Source organism: Syngnathus typhle, linkage group LG2 (genome assembly GCF_033458585.1).
Source record: "Syngnathus typhle isolate RoL2023-S1 ecotype Sweden linkage group LG2, RoL_Styp_1.0, whole genome shotgun sequence".
Classification (NCBI taxonomy): Eukaryota; Metazoa; Chordata; class Actinopteri; order Syngnathiformes; family Syngnathidae; genus Syngnathus; species Syngnathus typhle.
Window position 1 is genome coordinate 11,651,057 of NC_083739.1, and position 19,683 is coordinate 11,670,739.

The 19,683-nt window shown below is 41.5% G+C and overlaps 2 protein-coding genes across 3 annotated transcripts; both read right to left on the minus strand.

Moving 5' to 3' along the window:
* Nucleotides 1-1,807: 1,807 nt before the first annotated feature.
* cckbra (cholecystokinin B receptor a) lies at nucleotides 1,808-18,462 on the minus strand. Of its 2 annotated transcripts, XM_061304510.1 has the most exons (5): nucleotides 17,839-18,088; nucleotides 12,344-12,592; nucleotides 7,610-7,871; nucleotides 5,886-6,016; nucleotides 1,808-4,982 (listed from the first exon to the last, which is right to left on the minus strand). In XM_061304510.1, exons 1-5 carry the CDS (start codon nucleotides 17,972-17,974, stop codon nucleotides 4,393-4,395), a joined length of 1,368 nt encoding a protein of 455 aa, XP_061160494.1. In that variant the 5' UTR covers nucleotides 17,975-18,088; the 3' UTR covers nucleotides 1,808-4,392. The 2 variants fall into 2 exon arrangements, with proteins under 2 accessions (XP_061160494.1, XP_061160484.1); XM_061304500.1 differs by lacking the exon at nucleotides 12,344-12,592 and having other exon boundaries at nucleotides 17,839-18,462.
* Nucleotides 18,463-18,615: 153 nt separating this feature from the next.
* Nucleotides 18,616-19,392, minus strand: nudt15 (nudix (nucleoside diphosphate linked moiety X)-type motif 15; the record flags this gene model as incomplete). Its single annotated transcript, XM_061304516.1, has 2 exons — nucleotides 18,616-18,844; nucleotides 19,140-19,392. Coding segments are annotated over 2 exons (378 nt in total), but the record flags the coding sequence as incomplete, so codon positions are not given.
* Nucleotides 19,393-19,683: the final 291 nt, after the last annotated feature.

Genomic DNA, 19,683 nt, shown 5'->3' on the forward strand with positions numbered 1-19,683 from the left:
GGAAGGAGAGAAACATGCACAAGAGGGTAAATAAATGATTAGGAACTGCTGCAAGAGGGTTGGAAAGAAGACAAACGACCTGTCTATGGCACTAGGGTGATGCTGAGGGGAAATGGGCGGGGTTAAAATAGGTTGTGTCCATTTACTCCACACTCTGCTGTTAGCTTTCATTACTCAACTCGGTCGCAGATGGCAGTTTGAACAAATAGCTCGGAGAGATGAAAGTTTATGATGTATATGTTCCTGTTACAGGGAAAGTGGGGAAAAGCAAATGATAGTTAGTTTTTAGTACATTGTTTTCACGGAAACACTTGGAAGGGTAAAAAGTGTGTTTTGAAATATTTGGCTGGTCTTGCCTAAAGAAAGCCTAAGTTCGTAAAACAAACAAAAAATACAGTTCTAAGCATGAACCCCTGCGGCACTGCGGTCTAAAAGTTGCATTTAAACCAATTTAAGTCCGCATATGAAAGACCCTGTAAAGTAAATCCAGACTTGTTTCAAGATACAGGTTTGAGGTTCATTTCTGAAAACGTGCAAAGACTATGAGTACAACATGGTACTGAATTGAAAAATGAAGATATGAATGGGTTATGAAAGTAGCATCCATTTTTTCAGTGCAGGGTGGTTCCAGGCATTGAGCCAACAAACCCACAATCTTTAATAGCATGAATAGTCTTGAGTTGGGCCAAATAGGAAGTTTATAGACAGTATATAGCAAGTCTCTAAGTTTCATTCAAATTTGGCATGGATTTTAAGAACACTAATTTGATGAAGCCATTGTGTTGCATGCCTGTCAATGCAGACCAATTAATCAAGAACAGCATCACCATCAACGTTGGGCATCTTTAAGTAAACATTAACTGTGTCCAAAATGCTAGAGAAGCATTATCAGCACAAACACAATTACGTGGTCCATTTGTAAAAGGAAAGTAAATTCCCGAATCTTCTTTGTAATAATATGTTCTGTGCAGCCCAAAGAACAAAACCAATCACGGCTCAACTTCAGTAAACTGCTGAGCCGTGATTGCTTGTGACCTGAGACCTGGAAACTGTGATGTCATTTTCAGTCAACAGCAAGTGGCAAAATGGCCGCCCCTGAGATGGATAAAACCAGATGATTTTTTCTTCTTAACTCATATTCCACAAACGCAATATCAATCAGTACGGTGTGTTTTGATTAGTCGCGGCACAGACAACATATTATTGTAAAGAAGTCTGGGGTTGACTTCCTTGTGCTCCATTTTCACAGGCTACAAAACACTGCTGTCATGTAAACATACAAAAATAATATTGCGATCAGTTTTCATTTAAAAGCAGCGCTTGGGTGCCTCTCCATGCAATGACGACATTGCCAAAGTGTCAATCACCACTCGATCCACTCTGAATTCTTAAGCATTGGTATTGATGCCTGAAATTTAAAACTGTGAATGTATAAAATATTGAAAAAGCCAAATTGTGGATAGAAACTACATTGAGGGACAACTCGGATTTAAAAAAAAAAAAAAAAATCTCCCTCCCTGCTCCTGTTTTCTGGTCTAACACATCTGATTAATGATGGAGCACTCGGCGTTGCTATGGCAGCGACTCCTTTTCAGGCTTACTATGGATTTTAGGGTGTAACTGATATCTCTTGAGGAATCCAAGTTAAACCTCAGCGTCAAAGTGAACATGAAAAAGAACATTTTTAAACATTTTAATAGATTTCATAACTAACTTTTTTGTGCATTTCTGACCTACCCACATGTAAATAACTGTTATTTATTTAAAAAAAATGTTTCAGTGAGTAAGTTTCCATGATACGATTCAACATTAGACAGGCGAAAGGCAAGGAATGAACTCCTTTAAGAAAACTAACCTGTTGTTTTTATATGTACACATACACAAGTACAACTTCCCATTTTATTACATGAAATATAAACAAGACAGAAGCGTAAAGCACGGGACACAATCATCACATTGAACACGATTCATCTCAAGAACCAACCACAGAGTTATTTTCAACATGTTCACGTTAAACAAATATATTTAATTGAACATTAATTGAACAACATAGTACAAGCAGGCACCAGATGTGGCAAATTCTTATTAAAAAAATCCAAGCTTTGGTTACCATCCACATAGACGAACAAATATATATTATTTGATATGAATAAATATGAGGTCAGCAAGCCCTTCCCCTTCCCTCCCCTGTCTCCAAACCTGGTTTTGTTTTTCACACAATGTTTATTGACGCAGACATGAGCCACATAGCAATTCCATGACAGATGTTTCACGGGGACAAACCGAGCAAAAAAAACCCAAAAGCAATTTTTACTCATTTCAGCAGGCCAGTATGAATAATAGACGACCAATTGACTGCTGGTTGCTTGAACGGCTTGCAAGTCCTAGATTTTACTTTACTGAACAACTAGTTGGAGTTCACTATTTCCAAGCATTGGTGTGATGCCTTGCTTTTATTTTACATTACTTCTACATTTCAACACCAACAAAAACTACTTTTTTTAACCATTGAGATTGAGTGGACTGGATTGGAAATGTCCCTAGTGAGCACTTAATGTCAATACATGTAAAAACGGATGTTGTCCCTACGGACAGTTCTGAATTGTTCGCAATCTGAAAGGCAGATATAATTGGATTTGTCTTTGGAATGGAGGGTCACAGCTTGGGTCCCATGTAAGCGTTTGTATGGCCCCTTTCTTTAGATGCATGCCTGCGTGTGTGCTTCTGTGTGTTGAACAACAAATAGTGTACACAGCAGAGCGCCAGTTGAATTTCACCTTGAGGGATTACAAGAGTAATAAATTAAAAAGGCAACACCAAGATCAGGATTAGAATTCTCCTGCGATGTTATGACTTCCATCAATTGAAAAAGATTTGCAATATGCTGCCAAAACGATATCTCAAAGGAGATCATTTCAGTATTTTTCTTCCTATATGTCACCATGTCACCTTATAATTAAAAAAAACAAAAAAACATGCAATTTGGATATGACTAATTCAAATAATCCCAATAAACGTCCTGTACAAAGACCACTTGCCTAATTACATCTGCTTTTATATCGATTCTAGTTTTTGCTTCGAAATGTCCCTTAGTACAAGGCTATTTGTATTTCACAAGGGGCGTCGATCGAATTCAATATCCCACTGTTAGCATCGGTTACTGCCTACCATCATTTAGGGAGATGATATTCGGCTACCAATCATCCTTTGCAGCAGCTGTGGTCAAGCAACAAAAGTTTACTGCAGTTTCACGTTCGAGACTTGCATCAGCAATACTTGAAAAAGAAATTCAACACCACTTTTCCTACCCATATTGGAGAGGAAGCACCTTTTCATTATTTGACATCATTTGAAAAGGCCAATTTTCTTTGCCGAGCCAAAATATTATGCATTGAACGAAAACAGCTTAGGTAAAAACAAGCACATTTGGCTCCCGGGGTCAAAGGTAGAGAGTAGCCGGGAAAGCTAATCAAGCTGACGAAAGCAGATTTGCATGGAAGCATACGTATTCCCAGAACATTCGAAATTCAGCTGCGTTAGGGAATAACATGAATGCTGCGGTTTGTTTCAAAACAAGCCTCTTACAAATATGAGGTAATAAGGCAAAATTGCTCTCGGTTGGGTTTTATATTTGCCCACATCAAGGGTGTGGGTAAAGTTTGGACACTTGGGACAATCAAACATTTTTCCATTCAATTCAACACATTTTTCTTCAAGGGAAGAAAGAGTTAACTAATTAACCCAGTGGTTATTTAAATCAACCGACTAATGTACCAAAATTGAAGGCAATGCGGATTTGTTCCATCGAGTCCAAGAACATTTTGGTCATTGAAAATGTTCAACGTTGTATTTTTACCCACATGTTCAGACTTTGCAGACACTTGAAACAAGGAAGTAAAAGAACCCAAATTGAGAATTCAGATACACCAAAGGTAGTGGTGGTATCTGTTTGCAGAACTGACTTTGGGACAGGCTGGTGATGGATCAATTCCCACTGACAGGCAAGCAGTCCAGTGTGGAGTCTTCCGTTTGCCCAAAATTCAAGTGTGTAGGTTGCACATTTCCCATGACAATAGACAGCACAACAAAAAAGTTGATAGAAAACAAGACCTGCGTTGAGGGGAGGACGATCCATTTTGGTCTTTCTAGGAGAATAATATGAAATAAATAATCTGTGAAAAAAAACAAAAAGTGAGGCACTTTCCTTCAGAATAACTAAGCAATTGTTGCAGATTCATCCGGCGCATTCATCAGTCCAACATTCTACAACATCCTCTCAAAATGAGTAATGGGGGAAAAAAGGCATTAAAAAAAAACATTGCTCAGCGGATGATGACATTTTTAAATACAAAGCAAAACAACGGCACCCGTCTCGGCTCTTGCGGAGGTTGGTCAGGTGGGCGTGGAGCCGACGGTGGTGTAGCTGTACTTGGACACGGAAGTCGCCATCGTTGTGGCTATGGAATAACCGGTGGTGCCCTCCTCGCCCGCCTCCAGGAGAGACGGGCAGCACTTGCGACACAGGCGATTGCGACAACAGCGGGCAAAGGTGGACAGCAGGGCCTTGCGGAAGCGCGTGTTCATGAAGCAGTAGATGACGGGATTGACGCAGGCCGACGTGTAGGACAGCAGGTGGATGAAGGAAATGGGGATGCCCGTTAGGGCTTTGGACGCCGCCTTCAGGTCAAAAGCCTTCCAGGTGTTGGCCGAGTACAGCGGCATCCAGCAAATGAAGAAGAGCGCCACGATCACCAGCAACATGCGGATGACTCGCTTTTTGGCCTGCAACTTGGCGTTGGACGTGTTGCTGCGAGCGCGCTCGGTCTTGGGCGGCGCCGAAGCGGCGCTCGTGGCCGTGGAGGACGACGCAGAGGTCCGGAGGGGAGGGAGTTCCATGGCGGAGGACTTTGGGGGAACCTGAACGTAGCAACCGTCATCGTCGTCCTCGTCATTTGACTCTGGGATAGTTCCATTTTTCAGCTCTGTGGAGGACAGTTCATGTTTGATTGCGGATCCCAACCACTTTGTTGGGGCTGGTTGGCACGGGGACTGCATACAGTAAACACGTCATGATCCAGAATCAACCACCTTATACCTTTCCATTTTTTAATCATTTGTCGTTTCTTCTCCATCGTATTAAAACCCGTTTTGGAATGCTTAAGGTTTTGCATGCGCCTTCACCAGCATCCTGTTTCTTTCCCACCTATGTTATTTATTTGTGTCATGCTGGGCCGTTAGCACTATTGAGGCATTTTGACACGAATGGAATTTTCCCAATTGTCTACGACACCAACGCAAGGAGCTTCGCCCCAGCATGGGGCTCGCCGACGACACCCACTCTGCAAAGAAAACCTTCCGAGTGAAGTGAGAAGGAGAGAAGATCCAGCAATATAGAAGAGTTATGCGAGAAAGAGGACTAAATGTAGAGGGAGTGTCAAAGCATTCCTTCTGTATGCATGTTACAAACCTACGGATAACAAATTGCTGATATCGGCTCTCCTTTCCCATGTGCACGCTAGCAATTATCCTGTGAAATCAATTAAAAACAATCTCCGAACAGCTGGACGTCAATGAACCGCAATGAGGAACCTTCACCTGAAGGGGCCATTTAGTAGCCTGTGCATTTGTATCCCAAGCTATTCCATGTAGGGAGAGATTCAAACATGTTCAGAAAGTGAAGTACAAGGAAGTTTCAAAATCTAGTGTGGGTAGCACATAATTAATTCTCCGCCTCAGGCAAACTCATTAGCATACGAAGCGAACCAGTTTCTTTTTCAGTGTGCCAGGTGACATCATCTCACTGTATACTTTGTATAAAAAAATAAAAAAATAAAACAAAAGCGTTGTGAGGAACGCAACACTTTAGTTTGCAGTCGGGCTCTCACCAGTGGTCTCTGCTTTGTTCTGCTTCATTTCAAAGCGCATGCCTCGATAAAGCTCTCTGGAGATCAGGCCGTAGGCTACAGCCATCACCACGCCAGGAATGAAGAACAGAATGAACAGCAGGAGCACATACCTAGAAGAACAGTGGAGACACGGTCACTATTGAGTGGGTCAAGTGCAAAGAAGCTAACGGAAAAGGACAATTGTGCCCAAACCCATAAAGTGCAGTCATTTCATAGTTTGACACACCCAACTTTCTTCAACATTCTTAATTCTGTAAAACACTGACTTGGCTGATGTCACAATTCTGACAGTATCAAAGTAAAGAAATGCGTTAACAGTCAGACTCGTTCCAATTTGTAAGAAGAGGAACTGAAACAAGCTCTTTTTTCCATGACAGGAGTATTTTCCTTTAAGGCTGAATAAACTTTTGATTTTTATGACTACTTGTTGCATCTTATTGGATATATTTTCATCGTATTATGAGGTGAATGACTAGGGAAAAAAGCTGCCAAAAATACGGTTGTATGACATTTTATTTAATTTTTCTTGTAGGAGTAGTGCAGAAGAAACTGGAAGATGTGGCCCGACGAATTACTTGTACACGCTACAAGTTGTTGGCTCTCTGGAGTGCCCGCCCACTAAAAACCAATAACCTTGAAATTTACAACTAACAATTTGTGATCCGCTTTCACAGAAATCATTTCCTACTAAAAAAAAAAAAAAGGAATAGCTGTCATCCAACAATCAGTACCGCGTGGGTTAATTTTAGCCTTCCTGTGTAATGGATGAATGAAGGCTGTCTTTTGATGGTAATAATTCTATAAATCAAGGTTTAGCCCAGACATTCGCCCTCTGATATTCTAATTTCTTTCTAGGCCATCCTTTGAACACATCACACCCTTTTTGAAAGAACAGAGGGCTTCGGTCTGGGGTCCGCTGGCCGTTTGAAACCGCCCAGAGGATATTAGCATTTGTTCGTTTAAAAAGGGCCTAAACCCTTAGAAGATGTCTCACATTGTTGTCACATCACCACAGTGGCTGAGCGGATGCATAAAGCAGGTCAAATGAGCAGATACACAGCAGAATCAATGCTTTTCTATTTCTTAGCACGTGAAACAAATTGGAGAACCGATGGTGAGGAAAGCCTTCATCAGGTTTCCAGGCAGGTTCAGGTCATGTTCACTGGCCTCAAACTAAAAGTGAATGCGCAATTAAGTTCAGGAAGCCGACAGACTTGAGTAGTTACTGCTCATCTGAGATGTCTCGCCTCCCACGACCTTCAGATAAGCGAGCCCAATTTGGTCCACCATAAGTCTACCTTCCCTTCCCTCCTCCATTATTACGCCTCAGTTTGAGCCAGCCCATGCTGGAGAGTATTTTCTGTCTCTATCGACTTGCGTGGCCTTTTAAAGACCTTTTAGGGGAATATGTCGGTTGGATGGATTGCTTTGTAGACACTTAGCAATTAAAAGTTTCTCCCGCATAGATAACAACTGAACGCTTTTGTTTTGGAAGTTTAAGTTTCATCATCTTTGACTCTAAGAACTCATTTCACGTTACAGTTAATTCATTCTGATTTGAGTCTGTCAGTTTTGTTCATCTTGAACAAGCTCACTGATTAAAAAGTATTCAATATTTTTCCTGCAACTGCAAAGCATAGAAAGGTGATTAACTTTATTTTTCCCAAGTGAATGCACCAAAAATGGAAGTCACGCATACATACCAGCTTTGCTCGGCGTGGTGACTGGGCCAGGTGAGGCGACACATGTGGCCCACGGTGCCGTTGGCCTTGGGGAAAGTCTTGATGATACTGAACACCGGATAGGGAATCATGATGAGCAGAGAGAGCACCCAGGTGGCGGCGATAACACGGTATGCGTGGGATCGCGTCTGCCACGCTCTGGACTTCAGCGGGTTGCAGATGGCACTGTATCGCTCAATGGCAATAGCCACCAGGCTGAAGGTGGAAATGCTGACAGAGAGCCCTACAGGAAGCAAACAAGTGACACCTCACACAACTTGGACTCCAGTTCTGACGAAGCGCATCACCACTTGACTTATCTCACACTCTCGACACCAGAAAAAGGTCCAAAGAAAAAGAATTCAATGATAGTCTTGCTCTTAAAAAAAAATCATCAACCAAGAGATGTCCCCCTCTTTCTACTTCAGCAAAGCAATCCTCTCAGGAATGACTGTGGGCCACCATGCATTTAGATGAAGGCACAAGCTGCAGACAGCCAGTCCATACAGACAGGCTGGATGTGATAAATAACATTAATAAGGCTGCACTCTACAAGAGAGCAGAGGAACGCCTTACAGGAGGACCTGAATCATTCAGCAGAGAGCCTGTCCTGAAATCATGCAAGAAATATTTGAGTGGCACTACGTTATGTCATTTATATCAGTTTACAAAACCGCATTGCGTGCTTCAGTGCTGATACTAGATGCGTCGTCAAGATCAGCCCATGGCTACAGAATCAGTCTGTGCAGCCCAGCTTGTCGAAACACAATGTTGTGATTAATGTTTGGTTTCTGCAATATGAATTAAACAGGCAAAATTCCCTGGTTTTTATCCATCTCCGGGCGGCCATTTTGCCACTTGATGTCAGCTGAAAATGACATCACAGTTGCCAGGTCTCAGGTCACAACCAATCTCAGCTCTCCAGTTTTCTGAATCTGAGCCGTGATTGGTTGAGACATGAGACCAGGCAGCTGTGATGTCATGTCGATATGTGGCCAAGCGGTAGAGTGGTAGTCAAAGGTCGGGGTTCTACCGTATAGGCTGCATCAAAACAGTGCAAGTTGAGTACCGGGAAAAGTACGATTGGTTGATTGTACAGTGAACAGCTACCACATACCTCAAAAGTGTCTAACTTGCCTATGATCTGGATTAGGACATTGGTCACTAACATCTGGTCCAGATTCATTCAGACTGTTCTTTGGACACGCCTCCATTTTGGCGACACTGTAGTTCATTAGCAGAGTGGAGTTGATGCTGGAAAATAACATTTGTATGCGAGATGCGCGCTCTTCTCTTGAATCAATTGCTCGAGGACATTGAAAGCGCTCCAAGATCATTCCTCAACCAAAGAGAATTGCCTCGCTTCTTTTATTAATCATTTAGTCTTCAAGGGAAAAAAAATACAAACCCATTTTCGCATTCGAACGGCTGAACAGCTGCAGTGAAGGTTTTCTTGATGCCTTGTACATCTCGAGCGTGCTTCAATTTTGCCTCCACTATGCAAATGAACTTAGCTCATTGCTAATGATGCCCTAAAACATGAATGACTTCAAGTCAATCCCTGTCCTTGAAAGCCAGTTCTGCACGGGCTCATTGGACAGCACAAAAGACCAAAATACATTATGCAAAAGGTAGCTTTGGGGGAAAGTGAGACTGAGACGTTGACTGCTAATTGCATCACATCAGCAGCAACGACCGCAGCGTAAGGCATCATAAACTTGATTAAAGACAACACACTTGCATCCACAGCCTAATGTTAAATTTGCCTAATAACTGCCACTGAGTAGTGGTGCTATGATTCACGTGATTATCAAGCTCCGAGAAAGATGCTTAACAAGAAAACTGGCAGAAGGACTACAGGCGGGAGCTCAAAGTTATATTTTATTGTTCATCCGATAAAAGTAATCCGTCCAAGGCCGTGTGGTTTTGCAGACTCGCATTTACAGCAAAAATAGAAAAAAATGGATGAAATGAGACCACTTCCCACTGTTTTGAACTGTCCGGGTGGTCTAATCATGTCCTTGGAAATTTGGGACAATCGTATAATTTTCAGATGATGGCGCGTGAAAAAAATTAAATGCAGAAAGCCACGTTGGGATTCCATGAACATGCTTGTCATATTTTCAAGTAACAATGATTGTATGGCACCTATTTGTTCATTACAGAACCAAAAGCAAGACGACTGGGCATGAGAGGGTAAGTTGATCACATTAAAACAGCCACATCAAATCATTTCATCAGCAGGCCGCTCTAATTTCACATCTGTAATGATAACTTATGAAATTGATTCACTGACTTAGTGACACAGCACTAAGTGGAACTTGTCATTTTAGTTTATGATGGAGAGATTAAATGTAGATTGAATGCATCATTAGGTGGCGCACCATTGATAAGCAAAGAACTACTGTTACACTTCATGTATGTAGGGCCATGTAAGAAGATAGCATGTAGAAATAGCCTAATTTTATTTGAATAAGATAAAATAAAAATTCGGACAATTTGGATGCGCTCTTAATTGCTCAAAATCAACTGACACCCTAAAATGTCACTCGGTACAGCCCTGTCAGAAATGTTTTGAATTGATCGCTCTGCATTTCACTGGAACTTTATAAAGTTTAAGTGGTTAACAAACAATCAAAGTGATCAATTATTTTGAACTGCAGCATGGACAAAAAGAACTTCCTTCTGGATTCATTTGTAAAGTCGAAATTTACACAACACACCAAATGTAGCTATTTTAGCCTTCGGGTTCAAAGTAAGCCTTTTCTACGCACACTATCGCCTTTGAAGGCAACCTTAATTTAAGCTTCTTCAAAAGTTAAATGCATTTCCAATGTTTCAGCTCTTTCTGCACAACTTGCTGTTCTGTAACAGAGCTGAATAACAAAATACTTGTGTCTGAACAAGGTATGTTGAAATCCAGTTGATTTACATGATTGATTTACGTGACGAGCATCACGGCAGGGTTCTCGGCTCATGTGTTAGGTGATAAGCCAAATAAGACAACATTTAAGTTGCAGATGTGGTGTAAGAAGCTGTAATTATTGACGTTTGATGAAAGGATGCAAGCATCCAGCTGGGAATGTCAGCCAGGTTTTCATTTCGTATATTGTTCCACCGGGGCTATAGCTTTGGCTTGCCATCTCTCAGATACTCTGTGAAAATGAGATTGTCGAACTCCACCATCAAACTTGAAAAGCTACATGCAAGACATCCAAGATGTCAAGTATTCCACTCAACCATCCCTTACGCTTCAATCTGACTAAAAGCCTGACAAGGATTCCTGCTCGACTTTGGTCCAGCGGGAGACAGCTCATTGCCAAGTCACACTTGTGAAGACGAATGTGCGACCGTCTGCGCTTTTTTTTTTTTTTTTTTTTTACAGCACGACGGTTACCCTCCGCCGACAAGCTCAGTGAAGCCTTTTTTGAGAGACTGGCTCTTGTTAGATGTCAAGTGGTTGTCAGAGGTCTGCTGAAGCTACAGCACATTTTCTGACGGGCTGTCAGCCACAGCAAGAGGCCTCGTTATGCTAATTAGAAGCGCAATGAAAAAATGCATTCACACTCAATTTTTTCATTCACGACTAAGTCGAAATGAGTACAGTTCAGATCAGCGCATAGTGTGGATGGCGATTCCGATGCTATCAACGGTCGCTTTCATATTTGCTTGCGTAGCATTAGGACCACAAGTGTCAAATCCACTTAAAGTGAAATCTGTGCATGCAGCAAAAAAAAAAGCATTCAATGCAAAATATCACAATCATGCAAAACTGAATGGCTTGATTCTTGGGAAATAAGGTGTCTAAATAATCGTTTGTGTAATTTTACAGGCAGGCACACAAGAGACCCAACTATGTGTGTGGAAGTAATTACAAAATTCACTTTCTAATTATTGTTCCCTTTAACTAATGGTTTAAAGAGCCATTTGGTGAAATTATCGATTGCAGTAATGGCTCCACGGTCTCCAGCTGTCCTCACCATTTTGAAGTAAAAATGTAACAATTAACAAAAGCATCAACCCAAATTGGTGCATTTATTATTTATAGAGAAAAAAAAATGTAATGCTACAAAAGGTGTGCTTGGAGAATTAACTGATCACTTCAATTTTCAAATTAAGTTCCTTCATTTTTTTTTATTGTTTTTTTTTTTTTTTTTATCTAATGAGAACAAGCACTAGAGAAACCGGACAACAATTCAAACTAAAAGACCAGTGGTGTCATTATTAATTAAGGTCCTGTAAATTATTTGTCAAAAGAAGTAAAAACAGCAACAAAAGGCAGACTGTTTTCCCCCCCGAATAGCTGGTTAGCTGTTTTTTCTTTTTTTGACCAGGCGCTCAGGCAACACATGTTGTCCGTGGGGTAATCCATGCAGGTAAGAGATGAAGGCTCAACCTCGATTTCGAGAGCCAACTTTCTTCCAATTGTTGCAACAACGTACTCCAAATGAACCGTGTCTTCTTCTTCATACCGCAAAGTCGAGACTGAATTAACATCTTGGCTGCAGATCACAATTAGGTCGTGGTCTCCGTTTGCATCAGTCTATCCAATCTGTATAACGCTCATCCTCATTAGTTCTGAATCAGCGCCAGGCCCTGTCGATGTGCAGTGCACGACGAGACAAACGCCACCAATTTAGAGTTCTCAGCAAATGTAAATTCACCAAGTTGTCCTAATCAACAATCAATCACCGGACCAGATAGCGGCTCTCTCACCCATGAAATAGCCGACCGTCTTGCACATGGCCGCCCCAAAGATGAAGTCCTCCAGGATGTTGGGGATGAGCGTGAACGGCATGCAGAAAATGGCCATCATCAAGTCGCTGATAGCGAGCGACAGCAGGAAGGAGTTAGTGACCGTTCTCATGCGCTTGTTGAGAATCAGGACGACGATGATGAGCAGGTTGCCGAAAACGCCGAGGAGGAAGATGAGCGTGTAGAGCACGATGCGCACTGTGTCCATCTCTGAGGAGAGACCATAACCACAAATGTGATCTACAGCGGCATATTTTCATTCCATTTAAAGAAAGCACATAGCGCCGCACTCAATTAGAAAGTAGTCATTCATCAAAATTATTTCTTACGCTCCGGCCCGCAGAGAAGACTGAATAAAATGTCAGAAGATAATTGGCATATAAATCTCAGCTGACAAAAAAAAATAGATGCCTCTCATATGCAGGGTCACATCTGATACATGCCAACTTCAAAAAGGAGCAATTTTGTCAGTTGTTGCTCTACATTGAAGACTTGAGGCACAGAATATCCAGATTAATGTCTTCATGTCAATATTTACCCGCTTGAAGGTGGCACAACAAACAAGGTTTTGCATACTGCTTTAGCAAGCGTTTGACAAACTGGAAAGGGGAGATGAAAATCAAATATCCGCCTCACGAGTTGGAACCAATATTTGTACACTGTCTTTTTCCCAAACGACAGTAAAAATACAACTAAGTTGAAAGCTTTTTCCAACGGCGGCCTGTCGTTGATCATTTTAGGGGCCCGCACCTCGCTGGCCCCAGCCTGTCACTGCCACTCAGTTTGAGAGTAAGAGCATGTGACAGGACGAGGTCGAGAACGGCCCAGCATCGTGCTGACTGGGCACTCTGATTAACGATGGTGACTTCTGCGGCACAGCCTCGAGACACGCTAAGTCCTCCTGCATTGCATCCTGACCAATGCTGATTAAGCATTTACATTTGGTACTGGTGTTTATTAACCATCACGCGAATATTAATGCCTAGAATGACATTTAAAGTTCCTACTAAATGTGGCGACCTGTTAACCGATCCATCTAAGCTTCTATTTACCCAATCCCAGGTGAATTATATTTGTCTCGATGTTTTCCCACTTATTCGCAAATGTCAACGACAGAAATTTTCCCGGACGTTTGTCTGCACTTCACGAAAATTGTTAGTGAACGTGTGGCGAACGTTTGGTGTTGACATTTGCGACCTTGAACGAACCCCGACCGACTCTGACGAGAACGCAACATTTGCCGCCTTCGAAAATACTATCAGGGAGATAGGGGCTCATCAAACAAACGTGATTCGAATCTGCTGTTCTCGAGCACACTCCCTTCCACATGAGCAGCATTACTTTCCTCCAATTCTCTACAGCAGTGATGGCAGTCGAGACCATCTTCTTGATGGCAGTAGAGACCTTTTTTTTTTAAACGGCCTAAAAATGTGATCGGGACATCTCGGAGTGTGTAGCATCTAAAATTCTTATGCTAAATATTTTCTTTTTAATCTGCAGATGGCATTATAAATATGCCTCCTGACCACTTAAAATCTGAAGGAAAACAAAACAAAAAACAAACCACAGGTCTCTTGTCGAGCAATATTCATTTTCTCCTATTTGTATGCATTCTGGGCTGACTCCAAGTACCAGTCGGCCTTGTGATGGTGTGGTGAAAAATAATGGCACTATCTTCATTGAGCACTGTGCAAGCTCCCTTGGGCCTCACCAGTTTTGGGCGAGCCACCATTGACTCCCTCAAGCTTGACAATATGTCCCACATTTATAGATGTTGGGTGGACAAGACGCATTCCAAAGTGTTGACACAAAACAATGGAGCGAAGCTTACAAATGCCCGACTTCATGTCCGATTGAGGATCATGGCTGACACCCACATAATTCTGCTGCCTCACGGGGGTCATTAAAGTTTCAACGCCTCATGTCGTTTGGTTTTATCGTTGAGCCACGATGAGACGCTTCATAGCAGACCGCCAGGCATGATTGACTGACTGACCGAATAACCTTCGGCAAAGCTCGTCTGGTAATGAACAGTAATCGACGAGGCCAGACTGCAATATTTCTGTAGTTACTAATAACTGTCATTATATTCTCCAAATATGACGCACTACACAAGTAGTTCACACCATTTTGGTTCACTACAAATCAATCAATTTTTCGCAACAGATTCTAAATTTGCATGCCAGTATTTCAATACAGCTCTTGTTCAGAACGCTGGAGCTAATATTTCTTTTAGCCACCAAAATGAATGTTTTCATAATTAGCATAAGGTAATGTCACAGGCAGCATGTAATTCAAAGACCAGGCAACCTAACAGTTGACACTCCAAATACACAGCTCAAAGCTAGGCGACATTGTTGCATATTTTGTTAGGATTGCTCTGATGTGCTGTGACATGTGAAAGGATTCGTTGAGAATGATATAGGATGCCCATGAGGATAAAGTTGAGTTAACTGCCAGCACTTGTGTTTCAAAATTGAGGGGAGGGAAAGTAAAAAAAACCGGAAAAGCCAGTTTGGCCGCTTTGCTCGATCAACATTGCCATGAATGCCAAACATGTTAACCGACACGAATTGGACTGCATTTTTTAGTAACTCTTTCGAAACAAATGGCCTTTTTGTAAATGAAGACATATTTTTTCATACTCATACATAGCGCCGCCTTCTTAGCGCTGCACAGTTTTGTAGGATCTTGTTAAAGAACTAGCAAATGAGTCCTTTGACAGCACTGGGTGTGCAAGGCAAACTCATTTCTGTAAGGCAACTTACTGATACAGCAGTATTCAACTCAATTAGTTCTTCCACAGTGCCGTCCCGTGGGGGAGAAATATTGATCTTTTATTGCGAGAACATTCTTTGCTCTTTCAGAGAGCCATTGGTAACGTTAACGACGGGCGCAGCACATATTCAATTAGTTACCAGGCCTCGCCGGGAGACTTTGTTAATCATTTGATTATTCATTTCTGTCATTTGTCAGCGAGTGAGAATGTTGAGTAGCTGTTAACTAGGAAACAGTAAGAAGCAAGAGACATGTACTGTAGGCGTGAGCGCACATCTATTTAAAGGGGAGCCTTTTGCAGACCAGCGGAGGCTGAATTACAGCACTGCATCCTCTCTGGAGGATTACATATTGAGTAAATTATGCGTCCACTACACTTCCTACAAACAAATAGAAGCTTTAAGGGGCCACGGTGTCTGTGTAAGCCTTCTCCACTGCCCATGTTATGGCCGTAAAAATCACACGATCACATAGCAAAAGCAAATACATTACCCGTACATAACCCATTACATTTTGGTTGGGCAACCAATTGCGAAAAGGTCTAATATTGTCTCAGTATTATGGCATAATGGAGATGGGCATTTGTAAAAGTGGCATGTGGCGATCCTGCAACCAGTTGTTTGAGATACAAGCCGTTGTTGGGATTGATGTTTTTTTGTTTTGACTTGACTCGCTTTAATAAAAAAAAGCTGCAGATTTATTATTTAAATGCTAATAGGTTTTACATACACGATACACTAAACCTGATTTCTGATTTTGCTATTAGACAAATTTGTGCTTAAAGACAATTAATTCTTAGCAATTATCGGCTGTGGGACGATTCCTTTTATTCAGTTCCAAGTGGCAAAATTGATTGCTTCATTCTGCCACTCTGCTCAAATTCTTTACCAAATCCCTACTTCTTACAAGAGCCAATTAGAACCATTCCTTTGCATTCATCGCCTTCCATTGAAATCTAACAAGCTAAGGTGTCCAAGTGTCGTCCGCAATCTGCCTGAAAACATGTCCATGTCTCCTTCCAATAGACCTTTTGAATTGCTGATGGTTTATTTCATTGTCAGCTTTCTTAATCTTGCCGACTATACGTGCCTAAAAGTGGCATCGATCTGCAAAAGATGAACACATCATTCCCAAATTATGTCAAAAGGCTTCTTTCGGATTAAAACATTCACTTGGTTGTTTGATCTGCTTAGCAATAATTAATGCTTTCATTTTCAACAAGTGGACAATCCGCACAGGTGCCATTTGTCTGTCTACAACAGTATGTGTGCAAATGAGAGTGAAATCCATGAATAATTTATTGCTGTGGCTGTGAAATAAACGGTGTAAATCTTATTTCTAGACCCCTGCGGCCTTTCTGTGGATTGTGGAGTCAGACGGCCAAGTCCGAGGCTCTATAGCATGATTACTACGAGATGGCAGATAGAAGATCAATAAGAAGTTGAGGAAGGTAGAAATGGACCCATTTTCTTCTTCATTGTGGGAAATAATTAAACGTGCGTGATTTCTCACATTTGGCTTTGTGGCAAGAATGCTTTGAAGCATGACACGTAAAAGAACCAATCCAGCACCGTACTCTATAGGCTCAACCAGGGGTAGTGGAACTATAGCTTGCGGGCCATTTACAGCCCGCTCATTCTTCAATCCGGTCCACCAAGCATTTACATTACGCGCTGTATTTGTTGCATTGCTGTAGCTTTTCTTAAAACATTTGGAGTTAATCTTTCAGAGGTGCTTTTACAATCTTTGAAGTTGCCTAGTTTGAAACGTCGCAATTTATCACCCCTCTTCAATTTGACCATTTTGTTCAAGCTGCATAACCTAAAAAAAAAAAAAAAAAGCATTGTGGCTTGTGGTATTTTAAAGTTGGTCGTTGGTAACAAATTGTTTCCTTCATATTTGCATATTTAGTCTTTTCTTGAGCTACTCGTGTAGGCTACAAATGACTTTCCCCATCTGTCCATTTTAAAAGTCCAGTATGTTGCCTTTAAACAAGTTTTCACATCTCTCCAGGGTTTCTCATTAAAAAAAAAAACTACATATAAAGTAACCTCCACAGAGTTAGAAGTCACAGTCAAAGGCTCTGGCAGTTTATGCTCCTTTTATTCAAGTACGCAAGGGAAACATGAATAATTTGGCACAAAAACAACATTTCTGTATCTGCTATGAAATAGGCAGAACAAACATTCAACGCTAATAAAGCATGAAGGGTTTTTTCTTTACACAGCTGATCATAAATGAAAAGGACTTTTAAGGCATGTTTTTTTTTCTTTTTGATGACTTTCTTTATACAGACTTTCAATTTAATTCCACTGCAGGTGGCCAGAAAAAATATTTTCATTTTATTCTATTATTATTCCCATTAATTCAACATTAATAAAGCATGAAGGGTATTTTTCCTTTACACAGATCACAAATTAGGACTATTAGGGCATGTTTTTCTTTACACAGATGGTGATCAGAAAAATAATTTCCATTTATTTATTCATAATTTTTATTTGTTTATTAATGTATTCATTTTGCATTCATTCATTTGTTTATGTGTTTGTGTATTTATTTATTTGTTTATTTTATTTGTGAGGAGTAAATGGGGTTGCGGGAAGAAATGGTATTATTTATTACAGTATTTCCATTATTAATATAATCATTATTGTAATTATTAGTGTCATTATTATTACCTTTAGGTCTGGATTTCGGGACGGCGGATCTGTTTGTGCAGCCCATGTTGAAACCGGCCACTTCCACGCTGATATTCCACATCTCCACGCAGCCGGGCGACTCCAACGCGCTCACGTTTACCTCCTGCAGGGACATTCCTTGCGCCGTCTGGGTTCGCACCTGCACGCACTAGCGATCACGGAGCCGCCGTTGCCCTTGGATGGATTCAAGACGTCAAGGTATTGAAAAACTTGGGCTGGAAACAGAGTTAAATAGTACTAATGTTTTTGTTTTGTTTGTTTAAAGACGGTTGAAGGAAGTGTGATTGCTCTGTGAGCAGGATGGAGCAGTGACGCGCAACGTCCACTGCAGAGACTGAGACACAACAGTGCAGGAATGAAGCTCGAGCTTTCGAGCTCGCTCTTTTCCTCTCTCTCTGCCACCCCCGGCATCATAAGAGCCAATCAGGATGCTGCTTCCAAGTTACACGCTGCACTGACATTACAAGTGTCATTATCAGCATCATAACTGCTTTAGCCAAGTGGGGCCCTCTTCTATTCTTGATTTTCCATACAGGAACTTTCCCTTGTTATCCAAGCGAGGTGACGTGAAAGTACTAGGAGCAGAGGTTTAGGAGTGCCATAAACCAACTGAGGTAAAGGTGCATCTTTACCTGATTTTACGCCATCTACAGTATAAAAGGTCTACAATCAAGAAGTCTTCTAAAAATGTCAGCAAAACATGAATGATTTCTGGCAGTGTTTGGATATGAACGTTTTGAAACAACAACGGGAAGATTTTTGAGTGATGCCAGCCTCTTTATCGATTCAAAGGAAATGTTTTTTATGATGGTGGCGGATGCATTTCGTCACATTGGGAAATGCATGTACAAAAATGTAATTTATAAATTGACAGTTTCTCCTTCTGTGCTTGTGAATGGCTGATATCCTTGTGCTCGCAGATGAGCCAGCGGCAAAAAGAGCTGGTCGTCAGGAGGAAACTCGTCCCACCGTGTCCACATCCAGCCTGAGATGGGATAAAAAAAGAAAGTCATTCCAGTTAGCCACCACTATGGACAAATGTACAATATGTGGACAAATGTTTTTTGATTATATTAAGCAAAGACTGGACTAAATCCTTCAGTAGACACTGTCTCTTTATCATAGATTGTAGGACATAATAAATACTTCGATCCACCAACCACCCCAACTGACAATTTGGGGGCATTTTGGGTGAGAGTCTTCTATACCATCATGACTTATGGTTGTCACGCTGAATGGGGGACCAAATGATTGTCAGTGCTAAATAATCGATTACACACCCTCGTTCTTCTCGGGTTCCAAGTTCTGGGGCTCTGTGGATCGCCTCCTGTCCAATTCTCCTTGCATAATGATGTCAACATAGTGATATTTCTCCTCCAGTCTGATGGAGTTCACCACAGAGGCAAAACGGATGTTCACCAAATGCAGGCCAGCTTCCTCGAGCACCTCCCTTTGAGCACACTCTTCCCAAGTCTCTCTGAACAAGAACACAGTGCAAATGTATGCTTCCTTCCAAAAACATTGGAACAGTGAGGTTCATCCCCCCCCCCCTAGCTTAAGTGAAAGTGAAAAGTGCCACACCCGCCCTCACCCCCACCTCCTCATTTGCCGGTTGATCTGTGACGTCACGCGGACACTCCATTAGGTACACCACCATTTTCAGGTGTACCCAATAACTTTATGCACATTTTCTACTATTATCTTCAAATGTGAATAGTGTATTTAAAAACAAATCTCTGAAATGATTCTACAGGAATTTCAATCTAAAATTCAATCTCACAATATGTCTCTCTGGCTCACAGACACAATGAAAGAATTTACTGC

What these genes read in the sequence shown, in the direction of transcription:
- cckbra (XM_061304510.1), bottom strand. Translation starts at nt 17,974, where the DNA reads ATGTCCCTGCAGGAGGTAAACGTGAGCGCGTTGGAGTCGCCCGGCTGC. An exon ending in CACCACGCCGAGCAAAGCTG is followed by an intron (nt 6,017 to 7,609) that starts GTATGTATGCGT and finishes CTGTTCTTCTAG; the next exon opens with GTATGTGCTCCTGCTGTTCA. An exon ending in GAACAAAGCAGAGACCACTG is followed by an intron (nt 4,983 to 5,885) that starts GTGAGAGCCCGA and finishes TGTCCTCCACAG; the next exon opens with AGCTGAAAAATGGAACTATC.